Source organism: Typha angustifolia, chromosome 13, assembly GCF_048772165.1.
Source record: "Typha angustifolia cultivar Huaian chromosome 13, ASM4877216v1, whole genome shotgun sequence".
Lineage (NCBI taxonomy): Eukaryota > Viridiplantae > Streptophyta > Magnoliopsida > Poales > Typhaceae > Typha > Typha angustifolia.
The window spans coordinates 133,759-159,610 of record NC_133251.1 but is presented as its reverse complement, the minus strand read 5'-3'; the positions used below and the strand labels follow the sequence as shown (position 1 = coordinate 159,610).

Below are 25,852 nucleotides of genomic sequence, written 5' to 3'. Positions count from 1 at the left end.
ATTAAGTTTTTACTTCTCTTAGCAGCACAAACCACTGTCCCAATTTTAATCTGCCAAGTAATAGATTGTGGGACTTCTCCTATAACCAAAATTATTTCTTCTTAATTTTCACTCTAAAATAGCATCCACCGCTCCTACTTCTCAATTTAGTTAACCAGTTCCATTTCATATTAGGTTGCCCACGTAAGTTGACAATATTCCCTGTTTATACTTCAATAAATAGTTAACTGCCAACGAAGGTACAACATTATTAAATATATACTTTTTTTTTTTTTTTTTACTGACGCCGATCGAGGGAAGCGAAGAGGGGGTGAAGACGACTGGGAAGAGCAAAACCCTAGTTCTCAAATCCTCGACGGAGGAGGAAAGCGTTCCAATTGCGAGCGGCATCAAGTACTGTGCCAATTGGATCTCTACGGTGAACCGGCGGCGATTGGATGGCGGAGGAGGACGGGCGTAGCGAGAGTAGCAACTACACCTCGGAGGACGAGGGCACCGAGGATTACCGGAGAGGCGGCTACCACGCCGTCCGAATCGGTGATTCTTTCAAGCAAGGGACCTATGTCGTCCAATCCAAGCTCGGGTGGGGCCACTTCTCCACTGTTTGGCTGGCATGGGATACCATTCACTCCGTAAGATCCATTGAACCATTTCTCTTTTCCCTCCGTGGAGGGGAGTAGTTTGAATCCTACCTTTCTTACTGAAAGAAGGGAAACCCATCTCCCATTTTGCTCAGAAATAGATAGATTGTGATCAAGATTTGAACTTGGTTCCTTCAAAGTGAGAAACAATTTCTATTTATGCTGAAAGAATGGTGATAATGACCATGGAAATTGGATAACTTTTCTTGGTTGCAGCGATATGTGGCGCTTAAAGTGCAGAAGAGTGCGCAGCACTACACGGAGGCAGCCATGGATGAGATAAAGATTCTGAAGCAGATCGCAGAAGGGGACCCCGATGACACCCGGTGTGTGGTGAAGCTTTTGGACCATTTCAAGCACTCGGGACCGAATGGGAACCATGTGTGCATGGTGTTTGAGTTTCTTGGGGATAATTTGCTCACTCTTATTAAGTATACGGATTACCGGGGAATTCCTCTTCCTATGGTGAAAGAGATTTGCCGCTATGTCCTTGTTGGCCTTGACTATCTGCACCGTGAGCTATCGATCATTCACACGGACCTCAAGCCTGAGAACATACTCCTCGTGTCTTCCATTGACCCTGCCAAGGATCCGCGACGGTCAGGTGTTCCCCCTATTATTTCTCCTACTGTTAAATCTGATGATCCACCACTTAAGACCCCTTCCTCAATTAATGGAGACCTCACAAAAAATCAGAAGAAAAAGATTCGGAGGAAGGCCAAGCGAGCTGCTGCTGCCACATCAGAGAGTGGCATAACCACAGTATCTGGTGATGGGTTAGATGACAAGAGGGATTTACATGTTGTGGATGATGACGGTGGTGGTAATGGGGAGAGTAGAGGAGGAGCACATGGCCATAGCCGTGGCAGCAGAGCAACTAGGAAAAGGCTGGCATTGGAAGCTGACCTTCAGTGCAAGTTAGTGGACTTTGGGAATGCATGCTGGACATATAAACAGTTCACAAGTGATATCCAAACCAGGCAATACAGGTGCCCAGAGGTGCTTCTCGGGTCCAAGTATTCTACATCTGCTGACATGTGGTCCTTTGCTTGTATATGCTTTGAGCTTGCAACTGGGGATGTGCTCTTCGATCCACATAGTGGAGACAATTACGATCGGGATGAGGTAAAGGACTTGAAAGTTATGTTCTTTAGTTTGCTGTGTTGTTAGCAATTATCCGGTATTGCATTTGCTATATGTGCTCCGGAACCTTCATTACTTGGACACACTTTATAGAAATTTTCTTTCTGCTGCCTATAAACAAGGACCAATAAATTCAATATCTTTGATGCTTGGATTTGGTGGGCATCCCATCTGTCCCTGTATCTTGATTATTATGACAAACTTTGCACAACTTTTTTCCTCTCTGCCTATAAACAAGAACCAACAAATTAAATATCTTAAATGCTTGGATTAGACGGCTACCTGAATTGTCCCTCTGTGTATTAAAAAAGGCAAAAAAGAAGGAAAACAAATTATCATGCAGTTCTTATAACAAAGAGCAAACAATTCATTGGGTAGATCTTATTTCTAAATACAGAGACCTCTGTTCTAGTAAGCATTGAGCACGCAATTACCTCCTGTTGTGTATTTGTACACATTACTAAACAAATGTTACTACCTTACATCTATCTTTATCGCCAAAGGTTCTTGCAGCTATTCTCATATGACACATGGAAGTATGTACCTCTTATGTAGTAATAGAGCATGCCACTAGAGCAGTTATTTTCTAGTGTAGACTAGTTTTCTTCTGAATCATCCAGAAATGAGAAGTTTTTTTTTCTTTGTGCTTATTGTTTGGTGACAAAGCATGATTACTCAAAGAAAACATTTCATCAAATTATTTTTCAAGGATGAAATGTAGTTATGTCATTCTCTCTCAATTGTTGATTTGTATGCTCAAGTCAAAAGGGCTAAAATTTAGGTGCTAGGCTGTTGTCTGAGCATACCTCTAGAAGTCAAGGCAGTAAAATAACTATGAAGTAAGTAAAGTAGGAGTCTATATGAATACACCTAGGTGGTCATGCATGCTAAATCAATGCCAAATATGATGCGAAAACAGGAGGATCTCTCTTTTGGATTCTAAGTCCAACTATGAGAGAGCAATTTTTTTATCAACAAAAAATGTATTAAATATTTGGATATTGATTCAATGACGTTGACACATATTAATTGCATTGAAGGATGCAGTTTCTTTAAATGTTCTAGAGGAACTCTCTTTTAGGTTTAGGTATCAGTATGGTTTTGTTTAAGTGGACTAGGGTGACTAAACCCTCAGCTGGCTAGGAGGATAGATATTTCTTTCCTTATTTCCTTTTCAGGTATCCTAAATGATTCGTTTTTGGTACTGTGATGTATTACGGTCTGCTAATTCGCTGCTCACCTTTAAGATTTTTCTGTTGTCACTCCTTGATTCTTTGTGAGAAGAATTTTTCATGGTGAAAATATCCATTCTCCATTCTAGAGGAAAAAAAGCTCTATGTTAGCTGTCTTTTACTTAGTGACTATATCTTTTTCATGGTGAAAAAATCCACTGTTCAGTCTAGAAAATAAAACTGTATGTTAGCTGTCTTTTACCATCTGGGGATTTGTGAGATGGTATCTGCTACTTGCTTATATTCTTTTGCTTTGACACACTTCTTAAGCTTAGGAAAAAAAAATTATTGGATGACTGTGTTATCCTGATTTGGAAATTATATACACACACATATGTATCTATACACAAGAATATAATTTGGTTTCAACCATGTACCTGTTCATGCCACCAGTCAGTTGACATTTACTGGATTATGACAATTAGCATAAGAGAAAAGCAAAACCACGTGGAAAAGGGAAGGAAAGGAACAAGCCAATTTGCAAGTGTTCCTCCACAATTATGTACTTGCAACAACCTCACACCATGGACTTTAATTTCCAAACCCATTCCTGACCATCCTTGTCCTGGTCAATGAGGGTTACTTCCACCATTCTTGACGAAACAACACACTTTTACAAGACCAAAAATAGCTCTCATAGGATGGCTTACAGAAATATCCCCTTCTGACTGTGTCAGAAATCTATGCAAAATAACATAGGAAATTCGCATGTCAATATGTGTGGTGGGCATTTGCAGGAAAACCCTATGAACTCTCTTATTTTTACAGGAAGTTCAAAATAAACCAGAGATGGAAAAAGTATAGTGTATCACTGTAGCGTCATACACTTATACTTAAAAGATTTAACTTGGAGGAAAGGGTAGCTAAAAAGGAACTTTTTGAGGGTGTAGACAATTGGAATGATTGTCTACAATGAGGTTAAGACAGCTCGAGGGGAACTCGTCAATAAGATGGGCACCTTTAGAGCTATGTCATAACGGTTAGTGGTTGCTGTTGTAATAGACAAATATTCCTCCACAAAAGGTATAGCTACTGCAGCCTCATGTTTATTACTTTGTCTTACAGGATCACCTTGCGCTTATGATGGAACTTCTAGGAATGATGCCACGCAAGGTAAGCCATCTATACCTGACTTTGTACTGCTATTTCATTAGTGATTTTTAATTCGAATATTCTCAAAGTAATTTTCCTTCCCAGGTTGCCTTGGGTGGTCGCTACTCTCGTGAGTTGTTCAACAGGTATGGTGACTTGAGGCACATCCGTCGCTTGCGGTTTTGGCCCCTCAATAAGGTGCTTGTGGAAAAGTATGAATTCAGCGCGAGAGATGCAAATGATATGGCCGATTTTCTGGTTCCAATACTAGACTTTGTTCCAGAAAAGCGTCCCACTGCTGTCCAATTGCTTCACCACCCATGGCTTGATGCAGGACCTATGCTATGTGAGCCGAGGCCTCCATCAGATCAATCCCAGCATACAGCTGATGGTGTATCTGAGAAGCAAAGGAAAGAGAACGACGAAAGAGATGCAATGGCTGTGGGATTGGGAAATATTGCAATTGGAGCTTCAAAAGCAGCAAAAGATCCTCAACCTAGCAGTAAACCAAGCAAGGCAACTAGTTTTTCTTCTCGGTAGTAAGTTGCGCTCCAGCTTTCAACATGAGACAGTTTTTGGTGCAGTTATTTTTTCCCTTGCTGGAGCTTGGCTATCCCTTCTAGTTTGAGATATGTTAGTAGTGGCTGTAAAATCGAAAGATTAGATGCAATGCGTGTCAGTATTCTGTGGGAACAGTGTTTGAGACAGCCTAATAGTTATTAGGGTTACCAAGACTGTTCCCCGTGGATTGGACATTCTTTTTAACATAAGTTAACTTGCATATTCTTGGAATTCTTTTCGATCGAGTTTGACAGAGGGACAATTTTCTTGTTTCTGAGTTTTGGATCTCTGGTTATCTTGAAACAATGACCGATTTATAATTTGGTATAATTTGATAGAAACATTGAGATGGAAATTCTTACAGACAGGCATCAAATTTTTTTTTTAATATTATATTTCTTACTCTCACTACAAAATCTAGTACGTTTCTTTTGAGGCCTGAGAAGCTATCCAGAAGGGCATTCATCTTAACAAATTAGTAGTGAATACGTTCAACAACTATGAAATGGTATGTGATTCCTCTGGTACACATCCAAAGAATGGTATCAACTCAATACATCACTACACGCTAGAACAAGAGCAGAGCGAAAAGAGTGAGGACCACTGCTCCGAACTCTGCCCATGAAACCGTAGCTAAGGAAGCAGCAGAAGTAGTAATCTGGATGGTGAAGTTGCACGAGCCCTGAGAATAGTTCTTCGTCGTCACCATTGCCAAGCCTTGGAAGTAACAGCTCGTATCCTTTTGGTTCTGACTTTGGAAATACATATTGAAGGCATAGGAAGCATTGCCTTGGGCATCCAAGTTGTTGCACGACGAACCATACCCAAGCGAAGTGCAGTCAGCATAGTTGCACGCAAAATACACATTGTCTCCAATCTTGCGGATATCAGTAGAGTTGGGTTTGAGAACACACCATTTCTGAGGCAAATACTCCACGTTTTTTGCGCTGGTGAGTGGCTTGTTTTGCCCCTGGCCGGATAAATCCATCGGAAACTTAGGCTGGCCATCGTAGCTAAAGATCCCCCAATGGCGCTCAAAATTCCCTGGAGCTATACTCTTGGCATCCTCATCGATCAGGCTGAACAAATAAACTGCAATTGGAGTGTTGGGCCTGAGTGGTGTCCCTTGGTTAGCAGCAAGGCGTTTTAGAAGACCATTGTAGAACCTCTCAGCATAGGTAATTCTTGCGTTTATGTCACCATCAGTTGGCCAACCAACTTCTCCTACAATGATAGGCGTATCACCATGGCCAACCTTCTTCATAGCAGAGACCAATGTATCATAGTTTGCATCAAATACATTGGTGTACTGGACGCCATTGTCAATGACTGGCGTCGGAGTGCCGTCAAAGAAGGCGTAGTCGACGGGGAAGTCGTCGTTTCCGTAGAGACTCAGAAAAGGGTACACGTTGACTGTGAAGGGCGCGCCGTTCTTGTCGAAGAATTCAAGAATCTCGGTCATCTGGTCGGTTATATCAGCTCGGAATCTTCCTGCAGAAGGGAGGGGGTTATTCGCCGGAGAGTCGCAAACATCGGCGTTCAGGGGAATGGTTGCCTTGATGGCCTCTCCAAGCCCTGCTTCATTGAGGGCATTTTGGATGTTCTGCAGCGCAGGAAAGGTGGCATTGTCAAATGAACCATTGTATGCTTTCAGGAAGGGCTCATTTCCAACTGCTATATATCTGCAAAAAAAAAGAAAAAGAAAAAAAAAAGATCTTAATTATTACAACGACTCTTGTTAGCTCTTTAAAAGAAAGAGAAAGAGAAAGAGAAAGAGAAAGAGAAAGAGAAAGAAACAAGATACTTGATTTTCACTCCACCATCGAAATTATATCGAACTACGTTCTTCTTCACCCACTTCTTTGCTGTGTCGTAGCTATTCATCGTAGACAGCATGTCATTTGGGACAGCGACCATCACCTCGATCCCTGTCCCAGCCAATGCACTCATTGTGAACTTATCAGAATCGAACAGCTTAACCTTCTTAATGCCATTGTCTTGCAACATCTGCACTATGGTCTTAGGCGGCAACTTGTGAGTTGCCATCGTCCCCCAGTTAACTCCAAGGCCTTGGACCATTATGGAATGCCAGAGTTTCACCAGGAGAATCCATGAAAAGAACTTGAAAAGAAATCCCATTGTGTTCATCTGAAACCAACAGAAAATTTCAAGTTAATAGAGTTGGGTTTCAGTTTTCTGCAGGGAAGACAGAGTCGGCTTAAGAGGCACGCGTTACTCGTGGGCTCTTCAAATGGAGCATAGAACTTTGCAAGATAGCTTGAACTCATAGACCAAATGAAAGAAGATGATTAAAAGAGAAGCCCGAAATGAAACAAGAAATAGGGAGAGAACAAATTAAAGGAGAGCATAATTTAAGCCGAAGAAAGCTGATTCTTCCTTGATCATGAGAAGGAAAGTAGGAGAGAGAGAGAGAGAGAGTGAAGGGCTTTTGGACCAAGTGTCCGTCCGGTCCGGGTTTGAGCCCATTATATTAAAAGGGTAGGGTAGTTTGTTTAATAATACCAAGTTTAGGCCCGGCCCACCACCCAATGTACGCCGGTACCTGAACCGCGAACAAGTCGAGAATTCCCGGTGCTATAAAGTATAAACCAACTGCTGTAATGTAATTATCCCGAGTCCGAGTGACAAATGATTTAATAGTGGACAACGTACGTGCACTTGTATTATTGGATGCACGTCAAGCTTGGCCTGAACCTTTATGCGAACAGAGATGCTTCTCAAGTGCCGCGGCCTTTCGTTTCCACTTCTCTTCTTCTCCCGCGGTTTAGGGTTTTAGGTTCCGGTTATTCAAATCCGTGCGATAGCCCGTAGCTGCTTCCGGCATTGTTATCCTGTGTCTTTTCTTCGATTTTGATCGGTTTTTAGGATATTCTCGCCGCCTCTTTGCATCGATGGAGTTCTTGAAGAGCGATAGCAGCGGTATCCTCTATCCCACCTTCTCAAAGATTTTCCATTTATTCTCTATTTCGTATTACTATTTTTATCTATTAGTGTTCGTTCTTGGTACATTTCCGATTCTCGAGTTCTTTCAAGTGTTTGCGGATGTTTCTTGGTTTTTTGTGTGTATGTTATTGACTTATTTATGTGGAATACTATGTTCGGAGACTTTCATTGCTAGTTTCTGATGATGAATGCTCTATCAGCCATCCAGTGCTGCAGAGCTGTCTTAATGTATAATGCTCATCTGATGCACAGTAGGAGATGATGTTTAATTAGGGAGTATCAGTTCAGAAACCGAAAAAAGGCTATAATTTGAAACGACGATCGGATGATGCATGCAATTGATAGAAAAAACAAACGCCAAGTAATTTATTAAGATCTTAAACCGTGAAGGAAAGGTCAAATCAGGTTAAAACTTTAAATCGGTCTCAGTATGTTTCTAACACTGTAATGTTTCTTTAATCTGAGAAAACCTATAGGTAATGTGATTGATCAGACTAGCATCTCGGATTAGGGATGTAGCCAAGGATGGATGGTGGGGGGAAGAAGGATGCTTTCTGGCGATATGACAGCAGCTTCGGGGAGAAGAAGATAGGAAACTTGAAAAGGCTGATCATAGGGAGGAAGGAGGTGAGGTAGAATAGGGAAACTAAAAGAGGAAAAAGGGAAGCATGTGGGCTGTTGCTTCCCTATTTTATAGAGGAAATCCCCATCTCTAACCAAGTCAGTCTATATCCTAATTTATGGCTGCTCGTATGTCCTAATTAAGTTAGCTTTGCCATCTTACACATTTTAGGTTAACTTAAATTGACGTCAGTTGAGCCCAAACAACTTCAAGTAGGTTTGATTGAACAACGATGCTCGCATCATAATGGCACTAGGAATGTTGGATTCCTAATTGATTTCCTTTCCAGGTTCCACTTTGACATGTAGATTGATTAACAGATTTGCTGCAAATCGGTATGTCTTTACTTTTTCTAAGCTAACAATCGTTTTCAAATTTTAAGAATCATTTTATGGTTGATTTGATTGATTTTGAGTTTTGACATTGAAATCAAGCTATGGTTTCTTCACTTTGAATAAGAAACTACTTAAGGAATGGCCCTGTTGCACCCAGATATTCTAATTTCAACTGACATTTTCCAACAGACCGTCACATTCCTTAAAATATATGTTATCTTTCTTTCTTTTCTGATCATCATAATTCACCAGGATAACCTTGCTTGTATCTTTTCAATAGGAACTGATGATGATATACCAACTCATAGCATCCTTCGGGTTTCAAGAAGTGTCCATAATTCTGGAGCTGTGAAGATTGCTTCACTTCCAGTATCTCAAGGAACAGATATAGTAGATAGGAACTTTCAGATTCACTTCTTGGAGTTAGAAGCATATATTGGTGTTTTGAGAGCCTTCAATGCTCAATCTAATGTTCTTTCATGGGTATCTGTCACAGCTTATTTTCTTCCCTTTCCGTCTTTATTATGAATGTGTTGGTAATTTGATATTAATTAGCATCATTTTCTTTTTCTCTGAAGGCTTCTTTAGTTTCTATGGCATGACTATTGTCCAACATATTTGTAAAAAAAAAAAAAGATTTTCTATGCTGTTCTTTTTTCACTTGCCTATCTCCTATCTTTCTTATAGGGGAAGTTAGGACTTATGTCTGACTTGAGGAAGGAACTTAGGGTTTCTGATCTTGAGCATAGAGAAATTCTTGCAAAAATCAGTTCAGATGAATCGACTAAGGCTCTAAGGTTCATCTGTATGCTCACAACAGTAGATATTTTGCTTATCTGATCTGTGAAATATTTGTTGAGAAGGCTTGTTTATATTTTCATTAATATTAAGCAGGGAACGGCCTATGAGCACTGATGAGCAGATGAAACTTATGGATCCTGGTTTTGATCAGAATGCAATGTTATCCCATAAAAGGTTGCGATCTGGGCAAGCAACTGTTACAGTGTCTCCAAGCTACTCAGCATTGTCTCCAAAATACCCAGCTTGTGCTCAATATTCGCCAACTGCTGTTCCATCTTCATTTGCAGTAAGTAATGGTGCTTGCATTTGAATGTGGAAATCATTTTAGCTCGACAATTATCTTTTCTTTATATCTTTTCAATATTTTTCATATAGTGTTGTATTTTAGTGTACACAGGAATTTTGCACAGGCATAGTTAAATTGCTTAGAGAGAGTTAACAGGGTATGGTCATTTATATGCAGAGCGAATACCGTTTATTTAGGATCCTATGGATCGATTAAAAGATAAAATGGGAAGTCCTCTGCTAGACTTAGTGGAAGTTTTATGGAAATAGTTTGATTGATGATTGCTCAGTGTTCTAGCACAACCTCCATAGTTTACGGGAAAGCAACTGTTTTTATAGATTTGTTGGGGATCAAGAATCTACTAGTGGAGATAATTAATAAATTTGTCTTGTGATTATTTTATTTTCTATTTTGTTTATTTGGTGCATTATCATATTCTTATCTGGAAGCTGAATTGCCTTCTCATCTGATAAGTTCTATGATTTGTTTGCATATTGTAGTAAGAGTCTCTTTTCTACTGCACTTCTCAGACTATGTTGGTTTTCATCTTTTGGATTTCCTATTAAGAAACTGCTTTTCTCATATTCTATTTATTTAGTTAAGTGCTTGCATAAATGGTTACTCATATATTTGTTTTAAACACCTTCTATCTCTCTCTTTTCATTGATGTTTCTGCTGCAAGATGCCTTGCTCATCTAACATCCTATGAGGCTATTGGAAGTGGATGCAGTTTCTTAGAGTTATTAAATAATATTTTATTGGCTCTCCATTTATGACTCATTGGCAAGAATTGTTGATGATCCATTAAAACGTGGCACTATGTTTAAGCTTGCATGACCATGTATCCACATTATATGTAGGATATGCTAAACTACCTTTAGTACTCAACCCCCAAATAAGTTCACATATGTTGAAAAGTCATAAATTATCCAAGGTAGTGCAGCATGCATTTAATTCGTTTGTTTTTTAGGGCATCATACATCCACACCTGTATTAAGAAAATGATTAAGATGATAGAAATCTATTCGATAAGTTTTAGATTGAGTTTTGTTGAAAAAGTGTAAGATTTACTGGTCTAAAATCACCCAAATTTGATTGAGCTATTGTTAGTGTAAGATTTACATGGTTGAAGATGCTTAGTGTAGTAACTGGTTTAAAAAAGGCTCTAAAGCTTCTGATATTTCTAAATGCAGTTGTTAGGCATAAGTGTCAAGATAGAACATCCTATTTGAAAACACTAAACATAGAATTAAAAATTTTATGTGAAACAATATGGCTAGGGAAACATTTATACAAGTTCTTTTTTTTTTCATTTGATTCATCTTCCTAAATGTTGTTTGTGAACCACCTGAGGAGGAGGACGTCCAACCTCTCAAAGGCCTCCACGAGGTTGCCATCGAGAAGCTCCTTTTGTCGTGCAAGAATGCCACCTATCAACCAAAATTTTGTGCACAACTGAATAAAATATTGATTTCTCATTTTTCATTTTGCCGTCATGTATGTATATGTTTGTTTTCACATTTTCTATTATTGTATCCCACATCTTATAAATCAAGTGAAGGCAAAGTTTATCGATGTTGACAATCCTTGGCATATTATAAATGGGCTCGGTGAATGAGAGTATAAAATCAATCTTGTCCCATCATATGTCATCAAGGACCTTCTCCTTCAGGAATTACGCTTTTTTGGTGTTATCTTCTCTATAGGAATTTTATTTGTCACTAATAACTATGGATAGAAGTTCCTGTTTGATGAGTTTGAATTTTCTAAGCATCATAATGACTGACACAAATCATGTTTCTATAACTGTAAGCATCTTCAAATTCACAAACTTATTAAAAATAGCAAGCCACATAGAGTGTTGCATGATGAAGGTTTTTATATACGTAGCATCTCCTACCACAATAAATATTCAATTGCGCTTATAGAATTTTTTTTATTCTCAACTCATCCGCTTCTGCAACTCATTTCATCTTATTAAGATGACTATTAACTTAGGGCAAAATTTGATTCCACACCATGGTTTCTCAACAAATGTGTCTTAAAATAAGAACCATTACATATTTGCATACAATAGTTATATTAAAATCTAGTATTATCTCTTTTTTATTTCATCTTTTCCAACTTAGTCACATACTTCCAAACAATAATCATCTACAATTTTGTTGGTTTGAACTCATATTTTCAAAAGAAGCACTAGCACTAGCCATTTCTGTGATAATTGAGGTGAAAACATTTTTATACAATAACACAATATAGTTAGGCAGTGAGGCACTGAAACAACATGCTTTAATTTGATATCCTAAATTCTTTCTAAACAATTAAAAAAAAAACCAAAGCATCCTAAATTAGTCATTTAGCAGCAATTAGGATTAGCTCATTGTAATCAAAACCCCAAATTTAAAAACGAAATCAAGACCCCAAATTCTAATATCATAGACGGAGAGAGCTTTTTGTTGCCATGTGTGAGAGGGAGATAAAGTAAGGTAACTCAGTCACCGGAAGGAGTTACCATTGAGTGGGAGAGTTGCTGTCGAGGGAGCTGTTGTCTAGTGAGGGAATTGGGAAGCTTTCATCGCCGGTGCATGAGGGAGGAGGAAGGCCTTCATCGTTGGCATGTGAATGAGGGAGGAATGCTTTTTGTCACCAGCGCACGAGAGAGAGAAGGCTTTCTATTGCCAGCGTGTAGAAGGAAGGGAGATCGTCGTTGCTTCGTGTGGGAGGGAAGGGAGACCATCGTCGCCTCGTGTGGGAGGGAGGAAGCCTTTCGTTGTTGGTGCGTGAGAGAGGGGGAGGCCTTCGTTGTCGACGTGCAGAAGGGAGGATGGGAGAACATCACCGGCTAGGTCACAAGAGGGAGAGGAATAAGAGAGCGCAAATAGCGAGTTAGGTTTCGATATTATTAGTTAAATGTTAACGGGTTGGTTAGTAGGTTAATAAGTTTTTAACCAGTTTTAATTGCAGACTCGATCTATTTAACCTAAATAACTCATTGTTGTATCCTTGCCATATCCGGTTGTATTCTCACTATATTGGATAATTAAAATTATTTATATTAAATTAGATATTTTTTAGTCGTATTTGATACGTATCAACCTATCAAGGCCATATCGGTATCCAATACGAATCCGATACCGGTACGAAGGCCTAAGTGAAGTATCCATGCTTCATAGGGCATGCATCACACGGCTCGGCTCAGAGGCTGATGTTTCGTCACATGTCACATTAGTACAGTGCTCATCACTTTACTGATTTCGTGCAATGGGATAAGTTGGTCACACGGGTTGGGTTCGGTCATAGTGTGGCCAACTGGCTACACGCCTATTCTATTTTTAAATTTATATTACGACTTTAGATAATTGACTATATATGTGCACTATGTCTTTTCCTTCTGGAGCTGCTTGGTAAATTTACTCATAATTTGGAGTGTAAATATGTATAGATCTTAATGATTCCACATTCTTTATCAGGCACATGTTAGAGATGATCAGCAGGGTGGCAGCAAATTGTCCTCTCAAATGAATATCAGACAGGTCCTGATACCTGTTCAGCAAAATAGGCAGGCCCCAAACACATGCAAAGTTGGACGTTTGCTTGTTAGGCCGAGTACAAAGAAGGCTTTCTTGCCTTCTGGAGCTGAAAATTTGAAACATGAATCTGGCACAATTGAGATCCGAGCAACCAGCAAACTAATAGATGAGGTGAGTGTGTAGCACTATTAGGAAGATACTTGGTGGTATCTCATTAGATACTCTGATTCTTGTTAACACTATTGTACCCAGCGCGCATGCTCTTTTCACAATGTAATGATGATAAAGTTAGTAAAGAGGCAATTCTATCTTGGATTTGCGATTATCAAGTAGTAGTTGCAATCTGAGTGGAACTGTGTTTATAGTAGTTGCAATCTGAGTGAAACTATGTTTAAGTGTGCTGGTTATAGTCCATCTTTCTATCCTAGAATGTAGATCCATGATGTAATGGAAGCTTTACCAGCATTTGGTTGTTCCTCTTATCCTAACTGTTTTTCTGCTATCACCTTTACGTTACAGGTTGAGAGATATTGTGGAGAGAAACCAGATGCGGCTCATTTAGAGAAGGCAAAGTTAGTACTCAGAGTGAGTTGACAAATCTATTGCCACTTTCCACTTAGTTCCAAACATTATCTTTGAGTGAGTAGATTGTAATCAAATTTATTATCTTAAATTGGACTAGGATCATGAGAAAGCTCTTTTGGATGCGATTGCAAAACTTGCTGATATATCTGATGGCGGTGAGTCAGTTATTTTTGTAGTCTCTTTTGTTTCTATAGTTGCCTAGTGTTAAGATTTACTGGTGTAAGCTTTTGAACGCCAGATGCCTCACCTGATCAACGCCTGCATTGCTACTCTATGATAGACCCACAAAGGGATGGAAGTGGATGTCTTAATGTTGTTTATGATAAGCTTGCTAAGACTGGGAACTATTACAAGGAAGGCTATGACAAAGAGAGTGCAGCAAGAGCGGGGAATCCTTGCACTTATCTGCAAGATAAAAGAGTTTAACTGAGGCTGCTACTGTGTCATACCATGCAAAGCCGATCTAACAAAGTACTGACCTACTGGTAGTTTTTGGGTGTACATAATGCCAGATTGACGGGGGGGATGCATCGTTTTGAAACAGAAGATGCATCGTTTTGGAACATAACTCATTAACCTGCTCCCAGTAAATAAATTTAGAGGATAGTATGGCACTTCCCTCATGCTAACATCATTTGTATATCATCGGGTTATGGGTTTTGTGCGTCTCTTGTGCGGTTTTGCATCCACCAATCTGGTTGCTTCTCCTTGTCTGTCTTAGGTTTCAGTTACATTTTTCTTCTCCTTGGCCACTATATTCTCGGTTGAATTTTGTAGCTCCATCTGTGAGGAGCTTGAATCGCCGTATATATATATATATATATATATATAGTATTGATCATATATTCTCAATGCTTATTTCTCATTATGCATGGGCAACTAAATTCTCACCTTTAGAAAACCTTTCTTTCTGCACTCCTTTTCCTTGCGTGATGTCGCCATCATTTTCGTGTATTCGTGTACGTTATTGCCAAACCTATTGATAAACTATCTACTGTTATATATCATTTTTCATATACTTGGTTAAATCAGACGAAACGAATGAACATCTTTCTAGGATATCTTCATTTTGTGACGCAGATGAGTTTCGAGCTGTGTTCGTATTATAGTCTAGTCTATAGTCTATACTAGGATTCGGTGGACCGAGAGAAGTAAGTAAAATTTTCTGTGGGATCAAAAGTAGCGAGGGTTAAAACTCAAAACACCAAAACTTGTTCAATCTTGCCCATGATCTAAAAATAAGCTCCGCGACAGTCCCAAGGACATAAAGCATAGGTAGATAGCCAACAACCCGATTCCCAATGCTCTGTCAAGCTTCACGTCTTTCTTGAGGAGGATGAGCAGAGCCCACAGTAGTCCACCAATCATAAAACCCAATGTCTCAAAGAGTGCAGGGCCTACAGGGATCACAAAGCGGGCAGGATGGACAGCCCAAGCTGACATCACTAGTGACATCCCAAGCCCAGCCAATGTGTTAAAGATTGGCCCAGCATAACACCCAGAGATGGCAACCTGGGCCCCAGACTTTCCTCCACTTCTGGCCATCGCCACATTTGCTATGAGGTCCCCCATGGAGTTCCCCCATGCCAGCACTGTCACCGCTACAATTGCAGGGCTTACGCCCAGGATGAAACCCAAAGATACCAACAGCCTGACCAGCTCCTCAGCTATGATGTACGTCCACAGCACGCTCATAAGAAATCCTCCTGCTAGCCATGGCAACAAGGCTTTCTTTGGTGGCCCGGCCTCATTCGTGGTGAAGAGCGCTGCGAGCCCAAACGCTAAGCCCACAAGACCTGCACACAGATAGATGGTTAGCCCTTCTTCGGTGCCCACGCTTACGCTCCTGTACAGTGTGGCCACTAGAAGTGGTGCAAATGTGGCCGAAGCCACTGCATATGGCCGGCACCACCTCTCCGCCGACATATCCGGTATCGTTAGCCTCCTCGGTAGGTAGAGCGGCATGTGGATGAGATAAGCGAACCATCCTATGTAGCAACTTGCCATCTCTTTGAACTTGGAGAACCTCGAAGAACTATCTCCTTGTTGTCTCTCTTTAGAGGAGGACTCTTTGATGTTTGACGTTGGCTCGTCAACCTCCTTGCTATCGATGGTAGGCACGACGGCAGTATCGTTCTGAGTGGTTGACACCATGGAGACATAGACAAAGTAGAGGGAAGTGAAGGCCAATGCTCCCCATATGTTGATCCAGCCAACAACAAGTATGGCGAGGAGAGATGACAGAACGGCGAGGAAGAAGCAGACATCACGCACAAAGCACGATCGGTCAATGCACGCCGCTGTCGGAGCTGATCCAGATCTGGCAGCACATAGGTTGACGACGCTGACCACGACACACGACACAAAAAATGCACCACCAAGAACACTATTTAGGCCCACCTCTCCCGACCCCGACCGGAACGAGACTATGCTCGCAAGCACGTCAGCCGAACCATTTCCTAAGGACAAGAGTGTAACACCAGCAATGGCTGGTGAGAGCCTCAGTTCCCTTGAGAGGCTCTCCACAGAAGAACAGAAGTAGTGAGAAGCAGTGTCGCCTAAGAGATAGAACAAAACTAGGAGCCAGAGTGCTCCGAGTGCATAGCCGATTGCCGAGTATCTCCCACAGATGCAGTAGAAAATGAAGAGGTAGTTAACATAGCCTTGGGGCACACATGGGATGTGGGTCTTGAGGTGCAGGCATTTGGAATGGTGACCATTAAGCTTTAGTAAACTAATGCTGCAGCCATCTGTCTTTGGTGGAGCATTAAGGGTTGGGATGTTAAAAGAAGGTGAAGGAGATCTTACGTGGGTTGTGAGGAAGAAGCATAGTAGTAGAAGGAATGCTGTGCTTACCAAGGCCTTCAACTTGTCGGACAACCCAGAAGCCATATACACAACAAATCAATAAAACTAAGGAGTAGAGGAAGAGTCTAGTCTGTTTTGGAGCAAGCTACTCTGCTATATATTCAAAGGAATAATGGACCAAAAAGGGAGTTTAATGTAGTGAAAGGGAAGACGAGGAGAGGTAATATATATGTGTGTTGTGGGGGGGGGGGGGGGGGGGGGGGGGGGGGGGGGGGAGGGAAGAGAGAGAGAGAGAGAGAGAGAGAGAGAGAGAGAGAGAGAGAGAGGATGGTGGTAGAAATTCGATGAACTTTTTACAATAAAACCAAGGTATTATGCTTTACAGGGATACGAGCCACTGATAATGGGATCTTGTGAATAGTCACTATAAAGAGTATCAACTTCTTTTTTTTTTTTTCTCATTTGTAGCCTTTATTTATAATTGAAGAACTAGATATGATACGAAGATACTCAGATGACGAAATTATGCAAACCTTGAATGGATTTTGTACCCACTACCTGGATGACGTGCAGAATCACAAGCAACTAATTCAGGTAGAGGAATGCTATGCCCATAAACTGCTAACAGAAAGGTAAACATAATATCTGTGACTTTGATGTAAAACAGAGAGGTTATAATAGGCTAAGATGGGAGGGTGGTGGCCATGCCACACAAAATCCTCAAGTATTTCTAGACAAATTAATGCTAAATAGAGAGTGGCAATTTTGCGCAAAGAAAACTGTTATTAACACCGTTCAGGGATAAAGTGTTGGAGCTGAAATGAGAAAACGGACAGAGGAGTTGGACACTCCGAAAAGAGAGGGAAAAAATGAAGAAGAAGAGAGATTTGCATATGATCCATTAGGAAGCTGGACGGAAACTTCCTTTGAGCAACACTCTGTTAAGAAGGAAGAAGATATTCTTCTATCTTCCCTAGGTATCATATATTTGCTAATATTGGTAAAAGACAACAACTCCTGTTAGCAGCTAGTGAGTAAAATTTTGACATAATGTGATGTACAGCTAGATTGTTTCCTTACATGGTCTGGTGTGGTAAGGGTTGCGCATTTCATAGAGCATTGTGATCAGGAAACAGTTGAGGCGAGATTAATTTATAATGCTCTGTTCTTCTGGTGGCATCTTGTCTTTGTTGCTGCCGTTTACGACACCAGCACTGCCTTGAGTGCACAAAAACTGAGATCTCCGCATACCTCAGGAGTCAGGATACCAGTCTCCAGCTTACTTTTATGTGACACCCCCTAATCCTGTGACTATGATTCATCAGATCACTAATTAGTCGTACATGATTTGATATACAAAAATGTGTTCAGCCTGAAAAAGAATGGCTAGTAAAACTAATGACCGTACACAATGACTGAAAGATTCCATTAAACAGATGAACAGCATTAGTTTCCTTTAACAAATAAAAATGACTAATAAATACAGCAACATAAAAACTACAGGAGAATCTATAATTTCTCTGGAAAATTTATCTATACTCCCTATTCTACCATTAATAATGCACTATGCAATCTTATCCATAATGAGCATTGGTTCCCTAGTCAGGGAAAAGCCAAGTAATTGCTTGGCAAAGCATGCAGCCCATGAGTACTCTGAAACTTACAGAAGACTGACAGGGAATTGAAAAAATGGCCTGACCAGCTGTACCATTTGTGAGGCAATGATTTTCCAACAGGATTGGATTCTGTATGTAACATTTTTCACCCTCTCCAAAGTCCAAACTAGGTTCCCCAAACCACTCATCATTAATCCTTCACAATAGGATTACCAAAAGGGTTGCCAACTAAACTAATACCTTATAAGTTATCACAGTTATTCATGTTCATTCAGAGTAATGCCTGAGAAGATGTTAATAGGTAAGTAGCAGGAGCAAGTGAATGATCGGTCACGTAGTCGTCAACTGTTGGTATGCAGGACTTGTTAGGACTTACCATGCAACATTATTCAACAGTCGACAATGGTTTGTTTGTGGGTTATGTCATTCTATTTTATCATGGTTTAGGTACTAAATTATTCAACATCTTCATGAATTTGTTACTTGAAGGGCAATAAGATAAGAATAAGTGTTTCAATATTTTGCATCTTTGCATGTACAAAGAACACATCATGCATACAATGGATATAACTTCACAACTGTATCCATATTTATTAATATTTGTACAACAAACTTTAATATCAATGTTCTATTCATTCAAAAGACTTTTCAAAACACAGATACAACAAAAGGAGGATTTCCTGAATTCTAATTGGATCCGTAAACTGTATAACACATTGACCCTGTCAAATTACCTCACAATAACTCTAATCATTGCCAGAGCTAGGTTTTTTATCACAAAGAAGCACATGGAAATACATAAAACCTGGGAAAATATGCTTACTAAAAATTAATTGCAGAAAAGATATATACAAAATATGCTTAGTTTATATTTAACATTATATTTATACCACAATGCTAAAGAAAAGATAAACTAAGGATAAATTTTGCTATATTTTTCAATTGAAGCATAATAACATACTAACACTATATGCTAGCAAGTAGTGATAAACCTCAAGAGCTTGATACCTAGGCATACTTTAAATTCAAGTAATAGAATGTGCACAGTTCATCGGATCTCTTTGTCCAATGACTACAACTAATAGTGAATGGATTTTCTACAAACTACAAAGCAATTAGTTACCTCTTTAGGTTGATTTATTTCAGTTTACACCAAAGGCCACTCTTAAATTAACCCTAATTAAAAACATGAAATGCTTATCAGTGATCTACTTGCAACATGTGCTACATGAACAATATATTTGATATGTATCATCAGCCTCTCTATCTTCATAGTGTTTTGAGGTCTCTCTCCCTCAATTATTTAGAACAGATGAGGGAACAATATGTATGAGAGAAAGAGTAGCCAACCAAACAATATTTTAAGTTAAAAGATATGTATAGATGGTTTTATTATTTACATTTATTATGCAAGGTAAGTATTCGTTTTAGAAACCCATCTTTTAGGGGACCTGCCAGACAAAGCAAATATTTCATCTCTGTTGGGTTTGAAAATCCAAAATCTTTAAATATAGTACAAGCCAACCATCATATAACTTAGAATGAAGAGTTAAATCTCTATAGAGGATAACCTAATTTTTCTAGTGGCCACCACATGATTACCTAAGGGTACTAAATAAAAGTTTCAAAATTTTGGAGAGTAATCACATGCAAGAGCGGAGGAAGGAGGGGTCAGACCGGTGAACTGACCACCAAAGTTGATTCGGTTTTGTTATCGGAGAGGTAATACAATTGACCTGATAAAAACTAATTGACCCTAACCGACCTAATCATTCAACTGGTGAACCGTGCAATTCGGATTGGTTTTTGCTAACCAACTTAGTTGCTCATTTTTCTAAAATTATCTAGTTGTCCTTAATATTCATTTTTTTATTATTTACCTTAGGGATAATTTAGTCTAAAATTTAATATTTATTTTGAAAATTAGAAGTGTAACTAAGAAATGATTTGATATATTTAAGCCTAAATATTCGTTTAAAAATGACTAAACAATATAAATATTAAAATGGCTAAATAATAAAAGGAATACAATGAAATTGCATAATATTCTAACTAGTTGCATCAGCTCAAGAACCTAAGTCAGCTTTATAGGGTCTTTTATCCTCTCCTTCAAACTCATCCCTCCTATCCTAGGATACAACTATACCCACAATAGTTTACATTGCAAATAGTTTTAGAGTAAAAGTTAGCACAATTTCTGCATAAAATTTACTTAACAGAAAAACACAAATGTAGAACCCAAGTTGTTCTTTTATAAGGCAAATTCAAAACTCATGACCTCTTAACAAACTACAACAAAATATATCCAGATATACTATAAGTAACAAAAAGGAAAAAATGAAAAATCCCCCCTTGCCCAATTCTTTGGGGTTATTCTTATTTTTGCAACACTATGCTCTATACAGTCGGTTCACAATTTATAAAATGCAGGTTAAAATACAAGATCTTTTCCTCCATTCAAATTCATTGGAATTAACTCATAAGCAATAAAGCATGAAATATAAACAAGTCAAGTCAACCAAAGATAAAAATTAGCATTTCAGGTGAATACTTACATCTTGCAGGTATACAGCCTACAGTAGTTGGATAACATCTTGGCTTTCTCTAACCTTCACCAACCAAACAGCCTACACATGAAAAGTCATGAGTATTTTAGCATGGCATGTAACTTTTACAGTTCTGCTTCAAGAAAAAACAGCAATGTTAAGCCTCTATACCGATTATGAGCTACCTGAAGGCATTCCATAACTTCAGTAAAATAATGCTCCTTTCCCATTCTTAATTTTCCAAACAATGTTCTGCAATTCTGAAATCAATAACAGAGAGCAAACTTCAGAACTGGTTTTCTAACACCTGCGATAACATAAATATTGTAACTGAATTAACTTTGCTAACATTCAATAAACAGGTTAAAGAGCCATTCAACTTCAACACAAGCACACAGCAAGTCTTTTAGACATGCTTCTAAATTTTACTGGACCTTACATTTCTCTCCTGAAGAGTGCTTTTTACGGAATGGCATAACAAATAACTGTTTCCTGCATAACCTCCAGAGCAACCGGAAATCTCATGAAGATGCCCTTCTTTATCAACTTCACTCACTCACCTGCATTGCGAAATAATAAAATTCTTTTCATCTGTATCTCTGCACTCGGACAAGTACATAAGAAGAAAAGTATAACCAAACTTGTTACTTTCAAAGTTCAAACATTCCTAATCAACAAGAAAAGGAACCACAACAAAGCAAATTGTCACAATTCAAAAGGTGCCAAATTCATTTTAAAAGTATCAACAATATAAAAGTACCAGTTAGGAACTTAGGATTGTTTTTAGTAAACCATTCGACTCCTCTATTAACATAGGATACTGCTAGGGAGAGTAATTTCAGGAAACTCTTGGTTTTCCTTTTTTGCTAATTTAAGAAGTAGATTCTAAGAAAAGACATAAACCCTATATCAGCATTCTCTTTACATATTGGTTTTTATGGTCACCCCCTTTAAAAGTCAGAAAAAAAACTGCTGCAGGTTAGAGGTTTTGAAGATGAAAGGATGGCATTGAAAGCTATAAGCTCATGCTTAGTTGCACAGAAATCTCTGATAATTCAAAATGGCATTTTCATCATAAGTGTGGAGAACATTAGAACCAAGAGAAATTTCAAACTTTCCCAACTAAAAAATAGCATACTTAAGTAGAGGTCTTAATTCAAAGGAAAATATAGGAAGTGTACGCACACACGTTCAAAGGTATTCACTCACTGAAGTAAATTGCAAGTTAAAGAATAAGATAAAAAGAAGAAACTCATCCCATAAACTAGGCACCCCTAGTCATCCCTTTTAAAGACAACATGATCCAACTAATAATAAACAAACATGACAATCTTTGTCTCTGAAATAATATCACTTCTCCTTTCAGAGGGACAAGCAAAACCCTGCTAAACATAGCTAACCTCTTCTAATTTCAATATGTGTGTGCCTATAAGTAAATAACAAAAAACAAAAGAACACAATACCCACATTTCGATATTGATCTGACGGAACAAATTAACCAAAATAATGAATGTTTTATATTCTAGATTCAATTGGAAGCAGTAAAATGCACGCTATCTAATAAAAAGATGAAACAACAGGGTGAGTTAAGGTGAATTGATACATCTTAGGAAAATTAGAGATATAAAGGAGTGATAGAAACAAAATCACTCCATATTTCTTTTAAATTCTAAAGACTAAGCGCATAGAAATCGAATATCTAGCTTTCAATATAACATCATACGGAAAGTAATTCAATCCCTACCAGTACGAATATTTCCCCTGCTCTGAATAAATAAGAAAGAAATAAGCTGAGGAAAAAAGAAATCATGACACTATTAGAACACGGTAGTATTATCCTAACCTCTAAGCGAATAAGAATTGGCATAGAAAAAGAAATACATCTAAGATTTTGAATTATTATTGCACTACGACATACAGAAAGGACTAATCTGCTAACAACACAATCGACTAACCATCATGCTCTTCTTTCTTCCATTCAGAAGACCAGAGCACTTTCAAAGTCAACCCAAAACAAAAAGGAAATGTTAGATTTGCATCAAAGCCAATCTAACACAACCATCAAAGTACCGATGGCAAAGAATTTATTGTGAAATATAGCTAAGACATATCGGGCTGGATCAAGGGTGCCTAGCTTGGAAATCCTTCATAAAAGCAACCAGTTTCTCCACACCTGCCAGTGGCATTGCATTATATATCGATGCCCGAACACCACCAACAGACCTATGACCCTTAAGCTGAACCATGCCTTCCTTAGCTGCCTCCTCAATGAACTTCTTCTCCAGCTCAGTCTTCAGCAATGTGAACGGAACGTTCATCAGAGACCTAACTGATCTCTCAACTGGACACACATAGAACCCACCACTCCCATCAATGGCATCATACAGAATCCCGGCCTTCCTTGCATTCTTCTTCTCAATCTCCACCAGCCCCCCTTGCTCTAACAAATCCTCAAACACCAGAGCACAAATATAGATCGCAAAGCAAGGTGGCGTGTTATAGAGTGATGCGCTATCCGCATGAATCTTGTAGTCCAACATCACTGGCGTGATCGGCTGCGCTTTGCCGATCAAATCTTTCCGCACAATCACGATCGTGACGCCTGACGGCCCAACATTCTTCTGCGCCCCGGCGTAGATCAAGCCGAACTTGGAGACATCCACAGGCTTGGAGCAGAAGTTGGAGGACATATCAGCCACCAAGATCGCATCTTTATTCTTGGGCACAGGGTATTCCTGGAATTCTACCCCGTGGATAGTCTCGTTTGCGCAAATATGGAGGAATTTGGCATCAGGGTTTTGCGCAACGGAATCGAAGGGCGGGATCATGGTGTACTTGTCGCTTTTCCCGGAATAGACCAGGTTGGCCTTGCAGTATTTCTGGGCCTCCTTGAAGGCCTTGTCGCCCCACGAACCCGTAACGATGTAGTCAGCGGTATCGTCGGAGTTGCAGAGGTTGAGGGGGACGGCGGCGAACTGGGTAGTGGCGCCGCCTTGGAGGAAGAGGACAGCGTAATCATCGGAGATGGACAGAAGGGTTCGGAGATCGGACTCAGCTTTCTTGATGACGTCGTCGAATTCTTTGCCGCGGTGGCTCATCTCCATGATGCTCATGCCGGAGCCGCGGTAGTTACAGAGCTCGGACTGAGCCTTGAGGAGGATGGATTCCGGCAAAGTGGCGGGGCCGGCGGCGAAGTTGAAGACGCGCTCGGAGGATGAGGAAGAAGACGAGGGGGAGGGACGTGAGGAGGTTGCGGGGGTGGCGGCGCAGGAGATGGAGTTGGGGGTGGTGGCATTCTTGGCGCCAATGGAGGAGCTGGGTTTGAGGAGGAGGGGGTTGGGGGACGTATTGGTTGCCATTGGTAGTGGTGGAGAGAGAGAGAGAGAGAGAGAGAGAGAGAGAGAGAGAGAGAGAGAGAGACCGCAGAGCCAGAACGATAAAAAAGGTTGCTTTGTTACAAACATATATATAGAGAGAGAGAGAGGAGAGAGGAGAGAGAGAGAGAAAGCTAAATTTAGCGATCGCAAAGAAAATTCGAAGATTATAGGACATAGATTTGGATCATTAAAAACAAAGTCTGTGTATAAAAAAAAGAAAAGAAATCGTCTCCATAAGCAATTTAGATATAGAAATGCCCAAGTTGGACTTGGACATGCAATACTTAATGCTCATGTTGTTCTTGTACTACGTCCTCCGATCGATGTATATGGATGTGATTCTGGTCCTAAACAGGAGGATCCTCTTAACTCTTAATTTGTACTTGGCCATTTAGCCAATCATAAAGTCGCTAAGATTGGCACGCTCCTTCTAAATAAGTCTATAGAGATTAGAGGTGGTCATGAATGATGTAATACATTTAGTTTTCATTAAATTATTTATCTTCTTTAATCAGATCACCAAACCACCACTTGCAACTAAAATTCCAGTATTAAATCCATCAAAATCTCCTGTCTCTTTTTAGGTGATCAGAGTTGTGGGCAAGGGCAAGTGTCGTATCGGATTCGAACTTCAGGGTGTATATTCTCTTCAAAACATAGCATGCCATTGATTGTTTTCTTCATATAGTTTGATTCTTAAGAGGAGGCATAGGGTAAATGAATTTCGAATTTATCTCATCGGTGAAATCTCAGGCTTCTTTATTCATTTTAAATTAGTAGTATCCATCTTTTCCTTTTGATAGACATATCTTTTCTCCAGGTACGTTCAAACTGATGCTGCTGCAGCTCACAGAAGATTTTCCACCAACTGTACGGTTTGTCTCACGAATATTCCATCCTAATAGTAAGTTGACATTTTTAACTGTGAATATTTTCCTTGGGATGTTGCTTCTGATCTTCATATTTAAGAAGCTTTGGGACTTTGTGTGTTGCTTATATTTGGCATTTATAGAATTTGTCATATATGTAAAATTTTGTAACAGAGTAAAAGAAGAGGACTTCCACACCTATTTGGGCTATAATTTTTTGCCTTGTATGACATGGGTTTGTAGAAATGACCAAAAGCTAACTCAAGGTTCAAATAATTCATTTCATTTTGATAGCAAATCTGCCGATTGCAGCAGAATGCCTTGTTACTCCAAATGCAAGCAGAAAAATTCCAACGAGATGTCCAGAAATTAAACTTCCATGCTGGCGTACTGTATTTTAGCAACTAATGATGAGAAAATAAGAGAACTTTGCCAATTCTGAGAAGGCACTTTTGACATGTACTGTAATTTGCATTTGCCGGCTGACAGTGTTCTAACCCTTTATATGAGGCTATGTGGCCCTACCAGATATTAGGGATGTTGTTTATAGAACTGAAAAGGAGCAGAAATGATTGTGTATTCGCATAACGGATTTCACAATATTCTGTTATACAGCTAACTCTTCTTAATGGCAAAAATATTACTTCATGAAGCATTCAAGTATGCACAGGAGAGGACTGCACAATTTAAGAGTTAGATGTGAACTGTCTAAACCTTAACATGCTTGTATGTTCTGCCATTTGTACTTTATTTTTCTTGTGGCCTATCATCAATTTCAATAGTCAACTTAAGCTGCTTGAGTGAATACTGTGTTGTAGATTAATTATCATGCCATTGAATAATA

At 39.4% G+C, this 25,852-nt stretch overlaps 5 protein-coding genes across 8 annotated transcripts; 2 read left to right on the top strand and 3 right to left on the bottom strand.

Annotated features, from left to right (window-relative positions):
- The first annotated feature begins 264 nt into the window (after positions 1-264).
- On the top strand, positions 265-4,981 carry LOC140774256 (uncharacterized). The gene is made up of 4 exons (XM_073117174.1): positions 265-632; positions 858-1,766; positions 4,082-4,129; positions 4,214-4,981. Exons 1-4 carry the CDS (start codon positions 438-440, stop codon positions 4,646-4,648), a joined length of 1,587 nt encoding a protein of 528 aa, XP_072973275.1. The 5' UTR covers positions 265-437; the 3' UTR covers positions 4,649-4,981.
- A 140-nt stretch (positions 4,982-5,121) lies between these two features.
- Positions 5,122-6,949, bottom strand: LOC140774856 (glucan endo-1,3-beta-glucosidase 8-like). The gene is made up of 3 exons (XM_073118007.1): positions 6,906-6,949; positions 6,474-6,817; positions 5,122-6,351 (listed from the first exon to the last, which is right to left on the bottom strand). The coding sequence occupies exons 1-3, from the start codon at positions 6,927-6,929 to the stop codon at positions 5,238-5,240; spliced, it is 1,482 nt and encodes a 493-aa protein (XP_072974108.1). The 5' UTR covers positions 6,930-6,949; the 3' UTR covers positions 5,122-5,237.
- Positions 6,950-7,309: 360 nt separating this feature from the next.
- LOC140774096 (protein EMSY-LIKE 3-like) lies at positions 7,310-14,591 on the top strand. Its single transcript, XM_073116952.1, has 8 exons — positions 7,310-7,609; positions 8,871-9,073; positions 9,278-9,387; positions 9,485-9,677; positions 13,148-13,378; positions 13,727-13,792; positions 13,890-13,947; positions 14,031-14,591. Exons 1-8 carry the CDS (start codon positions 7,582-7,584, stop codon positions 14,216-14,218), a joined length of 1,077 nt encoding a protein of 358 aa, XP_072973053.1. The 5' UTR covers positions 7,310-7,581; the 3' UTR covers positions 14,219-14,591.
- Positions 14,592-15,007: 416 nt separating this feature from the next.
- Positions 15,008-16,723, bottom strand: LOC140774913 (cation/calcium exchanger 1-like). Its single transcript, XM_073118100.1, has one exon. The coding sequence runs from the start codon at positions 16,682-16,684 to the stop codon at positions 15,008-15,010; it is 1,677 nt and encodes a 558-aa protein (XP_072974201.1). The 5' UTR covers positions 16,685-16,723.
- A 345-nt stretch (positions 16,724-17,068) lies between these two features.
- On the bottom strand, positions 17,069-24,158 carry LOC140774857 (phosphoserine aminotransferase 1, chloroplastic-like). 4 transcript variants are annotated; one of them, XM_073118011.1, is made up of 5 exons: positions 22,718-24,158; positions 21,197-21,322; positions 20,948-21,022; positions 20,772-20,843; positions 17,069-17,905 (listed from the first exon to the last, which is right to left on the bottom strand). In XM_073118011.1, the coding sequence occupies exon 1, from the start codon at positions 24,119-24,121 to the stop codon at positions 22,883-22,885; it is 1,239 nt and encodes a 412-aa protein (XP_072974112.1). In that variant the 5' UTR covers positions 24,122-24,158; the 3' UTR covers positions 17,069-17,905; positions 20,772-20,843; positions 20,948-21,022; positions 21,197-21,322; positions 22,718-22,882. The 4 variants fall into 4 exon arrangements, with proteins under 4 accessions (XP_072974112.1, XP_072974111.1, XP_072974110.1 ...); XM_073118010.1 differs by having other exon boundaries at positions 20,948-21,069; positions 21,202-21,322; XM_073118009.1 differs by having other exon boundaries at positions 17,070-17,911; positions 21,202-21,322.
- Positions 24,159-25,852: the final 1,694 nt, after the last annotated feature.

Excerpts from the sequence above, each read along its gene's own strand:
- LOC140774913 (XM_073118100.1), bottom strand. The coding sequence starts at position 16,684 with ATGGCTTCTGGGTTGTCCGACAAGTTGAAGGCCTTGGTAAGCACAGCA.
- LOC140774857 (XM_073118011.1), bottom strand. The coding sequence starts at position 24,121 with ATGGCAACCAATACGTCCCCCAACCCCCTCCTCCTCAAACCCAGCTCC.
- LOC140774096 (XM_073116952.1), top strand. The coding sequence starts at position 7,582 with ATGGAGTTCTTGAAGAGCGATAGCAGCG. Across the intron at positions 9,388-9,484 it reads GAATCGACTAAGGCTCTAAG|GGAACGGCCTATGAGCACTG; the intron begins GTTCATCTGTAT and ends AATATTAAGCAG. Across the intron at positions 13,379-13,726 it reads CCAGCAAACTAATAGATGAG|GTTGAGAGATATTGTGGAGA; the intron begins GTGAGTGTGTAG and ends TTTACGTTACAG.
- LOC140774856 (XM_073118007.1), bottom strand. The coding sequence starts at position 6,929 with ATGCTCCATTTGAAGAGCCCACGA. Across the intron at positions 6,818-6,905 it reads TCCATTTGAAGAGCCCACGA|ATGAACACAATGGGATTTCT; the intron begins GTAACGCGTGCC and ends TGTTGGTTTCAG. Across the intron at positions 6,352-6,473 it reads GATGGTGGAGTGAAAATCAA|ATATATAGCAGTTGGAAATG; the intron begins GTATCTTGTTTC and ends TTTTTTTTGCAG.
- LOC140774256 (XM_073117174.1), top strand. The coding sequence starts at position 438 with ATGGCGGAGGAGGACGGGCGTAGCGAGAGTAGCAACTACACCTCGGAG. Across the intron at positions 1,767-4,081 it reads ACAATTACGATCGGGATGAG|GATCACCTTGCGCTTATGAT; the intron begins GTAAAGGACTTG and ends TTTGTCTTACAG. Across the intron at positions 4,130-4,213 it reads TAGGAATGATGCCACGCAAG|GTTGCCTTGGGTGGTCGCTA; the intron begins GTAAGCCATCTA and ends TTTCCTTCCCAG.